General features: G+C 37.1%; 1 protein-coding gene across 12 annotated transcripts in view; it reads right to left on the bottom strand.

Annotated features, from left to right (window-relative positions):
* Positions 1–14,000, bottom strand: part of LOC106664325 (CUGBP Elav-like family member 4) — a 483,670-nt gene that overhangs the window by 250,933 nt on the left and 218,737 nt on the right. For 10 of the 12 annotated variants that reach the window (XM_014389950.2, XM_014389955.1, XM_014389949.1 and 7 more), the window contains one exon: positions 807–848. The exons of the other annotated variants lie outside the window; for them this stretch is intronic. In XM_014389950.2, the coding sequence (XP_014245436.1) occupies positions 807–848 (42 nt within the window). The remainder of the gene's footprint in view (positions 1–806; positions 849–14,000) is intronic. 12 annotated transcript variants of the gene reach the window in all.

Here is a 14,000-nt window from a genome sequence, read left to right as displayed (position 1 = left end):
CTAACTTTTTCATTTCAACCAATACCTTACATAAAGATTTGTTAAGTGAAATAAGTTATTTATTCAATCAGACCATGAAATATAATGGACGCATAAAATACTTTTAAGGAAGGGAAGTACAGAGTTGCTAATAATACGTTTTAAACTGGGCATTCAGTAAAAAATTTATTTCATAATAAATATTAATTTTATTTACGATAAATTGTACTTTGCATATATGTGTATTCATGTATAATTTGTTTTGTTTATAAAGATTCTGTTTGCACCATTAAAAAAACTGTTTACAAAGTATGTAGATTGATTCAGGTTTATTTTCTTATTATCTATATATTTTCAATGTGTATGAGTTATTGTAATTAAAATGGGAAATTTCTCATGGGAAATTTCTGGCTGTTTGTCTGTGGGATGAATGGCGATGCAGTGCTGGCAGGTTTATAAATGGAGAGTGTAAACAAAAAATGTCAAGCATTAGTAATGTCGAGGAGGAGAGAAGAGATTAATCTAAAAGCGATGTACGTTGCGCGCCTATTTTAGGGAAATGCGAACCCCTGTGTCATTTCCCTCTGCCCATTATATAAATATCCGACGTGCAAATGACGGGAGGAGCATGAAAGGGGAGGGCACTTCCCAAGGGAAATCCTGGATTCGACCAGCCCTCAGGCGATCCTCTTTCGCCCCACATCTGTCCCGGCCACCCCTACGGACCCCCGGCTACAGTTTTGATCTCAAAAAAAAAAAAGATCAACAATATACGAATAATTACGCTAAAGTGCCCCTTTTAGGTTATTTAATACGTATGTATGTACCTGAATCGTATCGGCCTCCGTCATGCATGAACTGCAACTTACCTGAAAAAGAAAACAAAAATTGTATCGATTTGAACACAAAAGTCGAAATTATATTTAATTTCATAACATCACATTTATTTAATCTGAACGGTAGTGCGGAATTTACCTTTGAATAAATTTGTGAATTTTTCGGATTACACACCAAGTGCTCTGTGGTAAGGTTTAAAAAACAAACAAAAACAAAACACATGGAACGACACAACCAATTTTGTAGACAACAGATTATAATAACAAGAACTTAGAGGAAGAACGGGATGAATCTACATCAATGAATCGAGTTAACTGCAATCATCCGAAATAAATACCTTCGTAAAAACCAAGGTATAAAAATAAATATACATTTTTTAAAAGTTCTAACAACAGCTCGAATGGGGGCGTCGGTGTCCGCATCGGAACAGCGCTCATCACTGTAACGTAAAGTTCCAAAGTTCGAATCCAGCAGCCCTGCATTCGAACCCGACATACTTACAAATTTTTTTTTTTAACAACGGCACTCTGAGGGTTGATATGACCTCTGCTGTTGATAATAGACGTAGACATTCAAATTAGATCTATTATTTTTAAAAAATTTAAAACCAAATTTTAACGTTGGATTTCGTTTGTCCTTTGAAATTTTATAAAATTCGTTAATTAAAAACTCAACAAACAACGCAAAAGAAGTTGAAGCGAATTGAACAACCCGAAAATGATCGAACCTGATTCCATAAGCTATGTTTGTTTGTTGCTCTGTATAAAGGGAAAAAGAGTGAGTGAGAGAGATAGAAATAGAGAGTTAAATAGCTAAATAGATAGGTACAGTGATAAGTAGATGGATGTTCAACAAGAGGGATAAGTGATAGCGATAGATATTGCTACAGAGAGAGATAAAGACAAATAAATATATATTTATTTATTTATTTTATATCACCATCTACCTGCACACATATATGTATGTACTAAGCATACACATACATATATGTAGCATACATATATGTAGATAATGAGCGAGTTTGTGGAAAGGTGGTGAGAAAAATAGATAGAAATAGAATTAGAGATATACAGTTGTATAGATAGAAGGAGATAGATGGACAGAGAGATAAAATGAGAATAGGGTCATACGAGAAAGATGGACAAATAGTGTATGGAAACGAAGAATGGTGGAGTGAGATAGAGAGAGAGAGTGGGTGAGTGAGAGAGATAAGAGATAGATAGATAGAGAGAGAGGGAAGAAAGAGAGGGACGGTGAAAGAGAGAGGGAGGGGAGAGAGAGGAAGAGAGAGAAAGTGAGAGAGAAATATAGAGAGAGAAAGAGAGAGAGAGTGAGAGAGAGAGAAAGAGAGAGAGAGAGGGAGGAGAGAGAGGAAGGGAGAGAGTGAGAGAGAAATATAGAGATAGAGATAGATAGATAGATAGATAGGATGATAGATAGATAGATAGATAGATAGATAGATAGATAGATAGAGATAGAGATAGAGATAGAGATAGAGATAGAGATAGAGATAGAGAGAGAGAGAGATAAAGACAAATAAATATATATTTATTTATTTATTTTATATCACCATCTACCTGCACACATATATGTATGTACTAAGCATACACATACATATATGTAGCATACATATATGTAGATAATGAGCGAGTTTGTGGAAAGGTGGTGAGAAAAATAGATAGAAATAGAATTAGAGATATACAGTTGTATAGATAGAAGGAGATAGATGGACAGAGAGATAAAATGAGAATAGGGTCATACGAGAAAGATGGACAAATAGTGTATGGAAACGAAGAATGGTGGAGTGAGATAGAGAGAGAGAGTGGGTGAGAGAGAGAGAGAGAGAGAGAGAGAGAGAGAGAGAGAGAGAGAGAGAGTGAGTGAACGAGAGGAGAGAAAGGTACTTTAAATTGTTATTCTTATTTTGCCAATTGCAACAAAACGCAACGTCGTTTTATCAAATCTAAATTTTATTAACAAATTAGAAAGCTAGTACGTCTTTCAATGGTGTGTTTGCTTAATTTGTTAATACACATATCTTTGATTCCTTGATAATTATCTGATCGTTTGTTTTGGTTGATTATGTATCAACTGTATTCCATATTGTATATACGTATTTGATACTGCATGTAGTAAAGTGCCTCAGGCCGATTGTGAATTACCCTTGAAACAATTGGAAGCTGGTAAGGGTTTATAAAAGGCCATCCTTTGGTCGCCGGCAGAGGGTGGATTTTCCGAAGGCAAACGCTATTAAATATGTATTATAAGTAAAGGAGTTGCAAAAACGAATTATATCGGAAGGGCATCTTTGCCCTTTAATATTTAAGCGGCTTTTAAGACTACTTATCCGGTAAAGGTACAGAGAATAGAATATAAATAAAAAGAGAGGGAGAGGACGTCATACGGGGAAAAGGGGAAATACGAAGAGCCGAAATATTAAACAGAGAAAAAAAATGAAAAAGAAAATAAACAATTTTCTTGATTTCCACCGGAACACATAATCCGAAGAGGAAATTAAATGTGTACCTAATCCACGGTGTATAGTTGAGTACCGTGATAGCCTCTTGAATGAGAATTAAGTCTAATAAGATAATAGGATTATTAGTTGTGGGAGCTTTGGCAATACATTTTTCTACGCAGAAAATATACCATGATTCAGAATTTATGGAGAATTCAGTACCAAATTTACTTGTATAAATGTCGTATTTTTATGTTATCTATTATGTTTATTTTTAATCGGTTACTTTATGTCGTGTGTCCTTTTATGGATCTGTCTTTTTTATCCGTTTCTTTCACTACCACTATTTTACTTTCTCTATCTTTCTCTCTAACATTAAATAGTGGAAGCGAAATTGATCAACTCGAAAATGATTGAAGCTGATTTCATATAATATGAGTGTTTGTTTCTTGGTTTATAAACTGCGAAAAAGAGAAAAGAGCGAAGGAGAGACAGACATAGATATCTAAATAGGTGAGTATAGCGATAGAGAGATACATAGATAAACAGTTAGGTAGATAGAATGGCATAGGCATACACACACACAGACACACACACACACATATATATATATATATATATATATATATGTAGAAGGCCTATTCGACTGCTGAAGGGCTTCGCTCCAGGACGATTTCCTGGCTCTACAGCTCAATGTGAAGTTTCCTTAAAATGTGCAAAACAAAAATTGACATGTTCCGGAATTTTTGAATTTACTAATGAATGACTGAAGGAAGGAAAACATTTAAAAACCATCTTGTTCGGCGTAAGATTTTGTAAAAAGTGACACCTGTATATACATGTATATATATATATANATATGAGTATGTATGCATTTATATATATAATCTCTCTCTCCCTCTCATATATATATATGAGAGAGAGAGAGAGAGAGAGAGAGAGAGAGAGAGAGTGATGAGTGGCGGTGAGGTGGGAGGAATGGTAGATCGATAGAGATAGGTATAGATAAATATATGGATATATATATGTATATGTATATAAATATATGAATATGTATATATACATATATAAATATATGTTTATATACATAAATATAGAAATATGTATATATTTATGTGTATATATATAAACAATATACAAATAAGAAATTAATTATGTTTAAATTTGTAGGATATTCGGGGAACGGTTAAGATTTTTTAAAATTTGCATTTTAAATTATAAATGTAAATTATTACTTACTTATCCAACCAATATACAATTAATCACGAATGCAAAAGGCCTTTCTCTCTCTCTCTCTCTCTCTCTCTCTCTCTCTCTCTCTCTCTCTCTCTCTCTCTCTCTTTCTTTTGCGCTTTCTATTTCTCTTCTAACTCACTCTCTTCTCTCTCTCTCTCTCTCTCTCTCTCTCTCTCTCTCTCTCTCTCTCTCTCTCTCTCTCTTTCTTTTGCTATGCTTTTCTTCTTCTCCTTCTCACACCCACTCGCCCAACTTTTCTAATCGCCAACTCTTGTCCAAAGATATTATGAGAAATTGTGTGCCATGCCATGTATAAACGTTCGATTGCACTAATAATGCAGGAGGGGAAGTTTTCTCATGGGTAAATTTAAGTGTGTTTTACAGCTTCCGTGTGAGGTACCGCAAACATTTTATGCTAACGTTGTAAATTATGAAGGGCCCTTCGTGTAATGCGCATAGCTTCCTTTGGGGCCGATAGGCGGAAGACGTGCTTTTCCGGTGACAATTTCTAAAGGGAGTCCGCCACCTGTTTCTTCGTGATGTACTCGGACCGAATCCCGTAACGATCCGCCCCCCAACCAGAGGCTCATTACGATCCCGATTGTCATTTCCCCTTTTTTACAAACCCGCGGGACGAGATATTGCATTATTTGTACGATATTGCTGGGGGTTTCAGGATTTTTTTTATTGTTTAGCTAAGATAAATTAGATTTGTGCCCCCCGGGGAAGAAAAGAAAAGGCGTTTCTCTTCCCTGGTTTTAATATTGTATTTACATTTCATCGGTGAATTTTTTTTTCACACTGATGTATCCGCGGTCGGCACAATTGAGAAAACAACAGCCCTCGTAACTAATTTATTACAAAATTTTTCCTTGCGAAAGAATTGTATTAAAAAAACCGTTCAACGCCTGGGGGGTTTAAAGTATCCGTGTACATTTTAATGAAGTCTGGGTTTAAACGAAAAAACACAGCTGAACACAAATGATCATTTTACAACTGCGAACTAAAACGCAAACTCTGAACATATTAGTTTCCGTTTAAAGTAGACTTGTGCCAAGACCACATGAAAATCGACGTTTGTAACTTTCAACAATTTTAAAGATTTTAATGTTTTCATAATTATTCATTAGTAATTATTGCCCCTTTTATTAAGAAGTTCGGCCAAATCAGTATCCCCCAATATATAACAGTTCAAATTACTAAACAGATATCCAGAATTTTTGCTTTTGGTGATCTTGTTTAACTGATACATTTCAACAAATTCTTCATTTATCTAAATATAAAAAAAGCTTGTTTTTATTTATTTTTATTAATCGACATTAAAAATAATTAAAAATAAATAAAAATGTGTGGTGATTAGTGACCGTTAATCGATATTTATTTAGAAATCGAGAGATGCGGTCTGGTGTAGGTTTCAGAAAAACATTTTTTTTATTTTTTATTTTATTTTTATATACCTTATTAGCCATAGTACGAATTATTGTGTGTTCAAATTGGGGGTTATCGGGAAAAAAGGGCCAGAGGCGACGGTGGGAATCGAACCCACGACCGCGGCGTGAGAGTCTCTCATGCTAACCACTCGGCTACCGCGGTCCTCAAAACATTTTCTTTATCGACACACAAAAATGGCACAATTACACAGAAGACAAACACTTTGAGCCCTGAAGATGATCTCAATAAATATCGAAACGTTGGCACGACAAAGAAAATGTTTTTCTGAAACCTACATCACACCAGACCGCATCTCACGATTTCTAAATAAATAATTAAAAAAATGAATTTATACAATGCTAGAAAATTTTAGATCCAATCAAAGCATATGTACGCAATTCTTTTGATTGAATCTAAAACTTTCTAGCATTGTATAAATTCATTTTTTTTAATCAAAATTTTTTTAGCATGCATAAATTCATTTTTTTACAACCTACATGTATTTGTAAAATTTAAACAATGTTTTTAAATCCCGGGCCCTGAAGATGATCTCAATAAAGATCGAAACGTTGGCATGCTAAATAAAATGTTTTTCTAAAACTTACGTCACACCAGACCGCATCTCCCAATCTCCAAAAAATTACATAGGATATTTGAAGTCAATTCCATCAAAGTTGATTTCACTTGTCACATTTCATTAACTATTTCAATATCTGGTAAAAATGACATGGTAGATATTTGGAGATTATAGGTATATTAATTAATTATACTCAATTAAATCAGACAGTATTGAGTACGTGCTATTAAAAAAATTGCAACTCCTTATTAAAATATAATGCACAATGCCTCGCCCTGTTTATTACCCTGAACAGATACTGAAGATAGGCGAAACCAAACAGATGGACCAAAACATCACGTGTAGAAGACAAGAAAATGAGACAAAAACATTTGTGTTGGTCTGTGAGAGAGTTGAAATGCTTGTGTTGAAATTTTCTCTTGGTGTTTTAAGAGTGACGAACCTACAGTTTGGTCGGTTTCGATCATTCTGGCCTCCCCAAAATAATTTTTTTTTATTTATTAATCTGAAATTATTCAATTAACACTTACAGAAATGGATACGTGCTTCTTAAAATTCAATGTAACTCGTTAGTACCAAAGCACATTGCCTCACCCTGCTTATTACCTGAAAAAATACTGAATATTGGCATAATGAGTCAGTTGGACCAATGTATCGAGAATAGACAGTCAAGAAGACAACAAATGTTTTTGTTCATCAGTGTTGAAGTGTGATCGGTTTCGAACATTTTGGTTTGCCTATGCTGGTTTGATGGGTTTCATCTTTTCGTCAAGATCAGCGGTGGGCTTGTGTAAGGTAAGGTGAATTGCCATACCTGTTTATATCCATAACCGACTAACGAAGATGACTGCAACGTGTTTGACAGATCTGAACGACAAGCAAGTCAAAATTATTACTAACTTTCAATTAATTAATCTTTTTAAGTAAGGTTTTAGTTAAACTGAAAAAGTTAGTGTCACGAGCGGGATTCGAACCCACAACCTTCAGCTCAAGTGGTTAGAGCAGAGGCGTATTGGGTTCGAGGCCGAACGTCGTGGGTTCGAATCCCGCTCGTGACTCTAAATTTTTTATTTCAACCAAAATCTTACATAAAAGATTAATTAATTGAAAGAAGTAATTTGGTCAATAGAACAATAAATATTACTAACGATTAAGTTACATGTTCATCACCTTTGAGATATGTGTATATCACTCAAATGTAGTTCTTCTCCTGCACAATTGTACAGAGTTTTCTTAGGAAAATGTCCATGCACCTTAATTTAATAATTGGAAATGGCAAACTATGAATTGAATTTTTGAATCCTAGATTATATAGTATTTTATGTGTATCGTTTCATTGCTCAGGAATTATAAATTGATCAGTTGAACAAAAAAGCTTGTAATCTAAGTATAAACGCCACAGTTCAATTTTCTGGTAGAATATCAGCGGGATGTCACTAGAGTCCGAAATGGAGGTAGTCAATGTTGTAGGAGACGTTGGTGAGTTAGGACGGAAGGCGTAAAGAGCCGAGATTAACTGAAGTTAGGACGCTCAAGGCTCGAGATTAGTTAAGTTTGTTAGAGTTAATGAAAGCGAGTATATTGTTAGTGGTGTAGGGTCAAGTGGCGTCCAGCAATTAGCCGGCATTTGATCTCTTCGCCATGTTGCATTAAGCATCCTCCGTTCGGGGGTTAATAGCACGCTCTCGGCATCTCATCCCGAAGGACTAATCGCCGGAATTAATTAGTTGCAGGATACCGAAGCCTCCTTAATTTAATGCCCGACCGGTTCCAACGACACCGGTTCTATTAGCCGGCGGATAACGACAGCCGTTTGTAGGAGCACAGAACAGAATTTGACCTATGAGCTCCGACGTTCCTCGGACGATTTGTTACGCGGCGAGCCCTGTGATTTACTAGGAGTAATTGAAAGCGGGACCGGAAACTTAAGGGAGTCCTAAATCCCACAACAGTACGGACACTTGTTGGACTAAGCTTTTCAACCAACGCCCGCCAACACGATTTCTTTAACATTTACTGCATTAAAAATGATTCTTTCATTAAGATTATAGCAATAAATGGACACTAAAAACAGCGATCTAATAAACCACTTCACTCCTTCATCTGTTGTCAGGTGTCGTTAAGTTCCAAAACCGTATTCTATCTAGTATTTTATATAAATGAACGCTGAAAGCTAGTAAAAAAATAAGCTACAAAACTAGCGTTTCTCAATTTCGAATTCAGAAAAATGTTGATGCTGATGTTTAACAGAGATTGAATGTTATTCCACTGCTTATGTATTTTAGTAAATATGATTCTGTCGTAAACATTTGTTGGTAAAATTTTATTAATCTCCCTTGCATGGGTTCCTGGAAAAAAAAAAAAAAAAAAAAAAAAAGAGCCCAACACCTGGTGGAGCAGTACCCCGGGCATGCTAAGAGATTCTTAAAAGTGTCATCCTCAAGATAAGATTTACAAAAGAATTAATGGAAGGAACCGCAAAATAATCAGTATTCTGGTTGGACTTCTGACATGTCTGCACCTGGCACATAGGCCTTATCGGACGTTTCGATTCTCAAGATGAGAGCTGACGCACCTCCGCATACGGCAGAAGTGTGTTACTGCCGCAGCATTGGTGTAGAGGCCGCCCAGCCCCGAGGGGCCAAGTCAAATCTCGCTCTCCGCTTGCCCATTCCGATTGGTCGGGTTCGCATTAACCATCGCGCAAAGGGCTTCCTAGGCCGAAATACATCAGCCTGGTTTCCCGTGCACTCCCTAGAGAGAGAAGGCCACTCTATCTCTCAGAGATTGATGCTTCCCCAGCTTAGAAACTTCCGGATCCGCTCCGGCTGCGGTTTCGTTTAAAGTGGAATTGGCTAACCACTCCCTAAAGGAGACTGTCTACGCTAAAAGCCGCCAGTCGTGTACATCTGTACTACTCGAGTAGGCGCAACCGATTCACTACTCATTCTCATCCGCCACATCTTACGTATTTGACGGACTCCGTCAGCATAGTCTGAGCGTCCTCAACGCTATACGCTTCGATGTTCCTATACTTCGTATCCCGTGAGGCTGAGTTATTAACGATGGTCATACGCAAGTCTCGTGCGAAGGTCACAGATAGAAGAACAGCCTCTTCTCTAAGTACCCGCCAGGGGCCTCACCACGACCAACTACGAGTCCATTCCCAATGTAGCAGGGGCTGAACTTTGGAACATTTCTGCTACCGCGTAGTACAGATGGTTATGCACCCTCCCCCGTCTGTGCAGACACGATCTGGTTCCCTAGCCCTCGAGTGCCGCCTCTGATGCCCGCCCGAGGCCGACACGAGTACAGCTTGTGCTTAGAAAGGTTACCACGACCTCAAGGCTGCACCATTATTTTGCGCCTGGACACCCTCCTTGTAACCAAGGGTTGGGAGAAGTCGTGGTCTTCTGACATGAGGTTCTCGCATACTCGGTCATCCTAAAAAGGATCATCTGAGGATCTTTAACGTCCGCACCTAGTCTATTCGGCCTTATCGGACGTTTGGATTCTCAAGAGGAGAGCTGAGGCACATCCGCATACGACAGGATGGTGTTACTGCCGTAGCATTGGTGTAGCGGCAGCTCAGCCCCGAAGGGCCAAGACAACCTCGCTCCCCGTGGACTTCTGACAAGGCACTGCCGTGTAAGAAAGTACCGGATAGGAGTACAGACAAAACTCTGTGCACAAATTTCAAGGAAGAAGAACTGACCGCAGAACACGTTTTATGTTTTGTGAGGTGCAGATTCTTGCAACTAGAAGAAGAAAAGCCTCAAGATCCTACACTAAGAATCTGCTGGCAAGGATTTGGACGTTGATCAACAACATGCATCTAGCCAGTGAGCTGAAAAGAAAGGAAGAACACAATAGACCTACTCAGATCTAAGCAAGAAATAGATAAAAGATAAAACACACACACACACACACACACACACAAAACAAAAGTATCGTAATGTATTCGGATTTCTTAACGCGACACCGGACGGGTAGATGAACGTCAAGGCCCTCTGTACGACAGGATTTTCTTTACTTTTCTTTCTTGCTTAAATTTATAAGAAAACAAATTCAAGTTTTTAGAGCATAGGTTTGTTCAAAAAATAAAATTTTCTTACTGCAACTTTAAAAAAAATTACAATTAAGATTAAAAAAGAAGACAATGCACTTTTCCTTTCCATTTTGAGTTTAAGACGCTTAAATAAAGACAGGGAGACTAAAAGGAAGAGGGTTTCAAAGGGGTGGTTTTTGAAAGTGTGTTCTTTGCCCCGTCGAAGGAGCATAATTATCTGCGTTTTACTTGATAACCGAGCACAAAGAAGAAGATACGATTACTCCGGCTTGGGAGATGGGACATGCTAAGTGAGGCTAAGCCCTCTTTCCGCCCATTTCTAGTGCCATATAATGAAAGTGGAGCAACACAATAAGGGCGGCCGGGCCACTGCCTTCCTGGATTAATGCCTGTCAAGATTCAATTTCCAAAGTCAATGCCGAGTCGAAACTGGGCCTGGGTGGAAAGAAGGGTCGACGGAAGCGGTGCGGGGGTGCGGCAGAGAAAACGGGGGTGAAAGGGGTGATCAAAGGGAAAGTAGAAGCAAAAGAGTCCCCCAACCCCCACCAATCAGTTCCCCTGTGTGACACTTCACTACAGGAAATATTCCAGGTCGCTCCAGTACACCTCAATACTTACCGCTCCGATGAACTCCTTAATGCAATCAATGCTACCAGGATTCCCTCCCTCTCTCCAATATTAACCTCCCCTTTTCACATCTTACTCATCCAACTAGGAAAAAATCAATAAATATGGTCAATAATAAGATTATTACTTATATGACAGTGCAGCATACCTCAAGGGGCCGTAATTATAACAAAAGACCTCTTTTCAAAGCAGAAAGCTAATAAACTGTAATTAAAATTACTGTAACAACGCTCTTTACAAAACGACTGACAAACTTAGGTTTAATTAATTTTTTAAACTTTGAGAATTGACATTCAGACTGTGCATAATTTTAAATTTAATATTCAAAATTATATTAAGTTCATGTTTGAATAACACTCAATAAACATAGCAATATTTAGGAATCGTGAAAACTGCACTGTCGAAGAGTATAAAACAGATTTTAGTTGTTTGAATATCAACAACTCGTTCTCGCATTTCATATATCTTTAAATATTTTTTATCGACAACAGTAGATATTTCAATTATTGTGTTATTTGCTCTCAATGACAACCACTCTTTCTCACCCTCCAAATCTATCACTCCTCCAAAAATGAATCTGTTTATGTATTTACTTTTCATTTTTTCTATGCCTGCCTATCCTTCTACATGTCTTTCGGTTCGTTTGTCCGTTTTCTACTGTTTCTGATTATTTGTTGACATTACACTGTTATCATCCCTTCCTCTGTATATACGCCTGTGGATGTGTTAATGTAGAAATGTACCTGTTCCCCCGTCAGTCTGTTTGTTTCCCCTGGTTCTTTTAGTTGCTGTCAATTTTGTGGCATTGACATCTCTCTCTCTCTCTCTCTTTCTCTCTCTCTCTCTCTTTCATCTCACTCACTTATTCCCTCTCTCTTTTTTTTCTATGTGGCTCTTTGTCAGTATTACTTTTCTTATGTGTAGGTTTTCTTTTTATTACATTCTGTGCGTTCTTGCTTCTCAATGTTTCACTCTTTGATCTCCCCTCCATACCTTTGTCAATCTTTACGAGTCACATTCATCCATTTTTCTCTTTCGCTCTCCTACACTCACTCACTCTCTCACTCTCTCTCTCTCGCTATTTCTTTTTTTCTATGTAGCTATTTGTCATTATATCTTATGTCTATGGTTTCTTTTTCTTACATTCTCTGTGTTCCTACTTCTCACTCTTTTCTCCTTCCTCCATCGCTGAGTCAATCTGCGTGACAGTCTCACTCATCCATTTCACTCTTTTCTCTCTCTCTCTCTCTCTCTCTCTCTCTCTCTCTCTTACTCTCTACATCTATTTCTCTTTTATCATATCATTATCTGTAGTCATCTACCTGAATTAAAACCTAATGTTGTAAGGGGTGAAATCTTAATTCGCTTATAAATTAAATTACAAACGTTATTCTAAGAAATCTGTACAATTAGATAAATAGTAGGTGAAGTGGTTTTGTATAATTTCCTCTTGGGGGTCTTAGGGGTTATAAACCGGTAGTTTCGTTTTCCCGCTGGTTTGCTAAGTTAGACAAACATCTGTACATTCAGTAGTGGATTTGTATAGTAAATAAAATACAGACATAATTTGGTATTTGTAGAAATGATGAATGGTGGAGTGAGTGGGGTGTTCAATCTTTTTAAAAACAATCCCTTTTACAATTCATGTCGAGAGACGTGTATGTAGAACTCCTTCAACCTGATGATGAGCTAAGGGCTCGAAATCCGTGTCATTACAAAAAAACTTACTGTGAGTAGGAACTAACTTTTTAAAAAGGATTAATTAGGTATTTAGCCTCACCTTCCTTACGTCCATAAATAAAACGCGTAGTTGAGACCAAAACTGTGATTACTATTATGAAATGATCTAATGATCAAAAACAACGAAACTAGCCTAGATGCATAAATTAGTTTAGTTAATTGAGTCTTTTAAACCTGTAAGAATTGTCTGAAAAATATTAAATGATAATGAGTATTTTATATGCGAGTATGTATTTAAGAAAAAGTTAATATTTTGTCAAAGGTATTTAGTTTAGGGAGACCTTAAATAATTAGTTATACATTTGCGAGTAGTTAACCCCTGAGGGAGGAGAGTTCTCCCGTTACAAAACTGGAGGGTACATCATCCCGGAGGACGTGCCCCGAATGGAGGAGGAAAGTTAACCTCATATTCGGAAAGAGACGAAATTCTCTTTTCTTGTTTTAATTTGAGTAGAGTTTCTCGCCGGGCGAGGGAGGAAAGGTGTGAAGAATGCAAGTTTGGCCGAGGAGGAGCCGCCGGGACAAACTTTTCCCAAGACACAGATATGTCTCCCGTGTCCCACCACTCACGGATAAACTTTGCTAAGTTCAACAACAGACCTCTCCTTTTATGACCCTCCATCCAACCCGTTTTCTTTCACAATTGGTTGAAACATTTTACTTATTGATGTCCGCCTACAACAAATACTTTAATAAAGAAGTTTTACCGTTTATTCTTTGTTTGATAAATGTGCGTTTATTTTCAGCATACTAATATCATAGTTAACAAATTAACCTCAGAAACAATTTGACATGCAGACACAAAATCAATATATAGCAATGAATCAAATTCACAAAATTAGAACAATTAATTTCTTTCGAACAAAATGAGTTAAATATCCCATTTGCTTTTCTTTCGCTTTTTTTAAATCAAAAATTGCTGCATATCGTTCTTTTATAGAATTTCAAAGGATGAATACTTAAATAGTACAATTGATTAAGTCTGCAGAAAAAAATAAAGAAACGGACATTGCCAGTCGTTTAATTAGCCAGAGTAGGCTATAAAA

The sequence above is a fragment of the Cimex lectularius genome, unplaced genomic scaffold, assembly GCF_000648675.2.
Source record: "Cimex lectularius strain Harlan isolate CLEC.00 unplaced genomic scaffold, Clec_2.1 scaffold50, whole genome shotgun sequence".
Classification (NCBI taxonomy): Eukaryota; Metazoa; Arthropoda; class Insecta; order Hemiptera; family Cimicidae; genus Cimex; species Cimex lectularius.
This window is presented reverse-complemented; position numbering and strand designations above follow the sequence as displayed.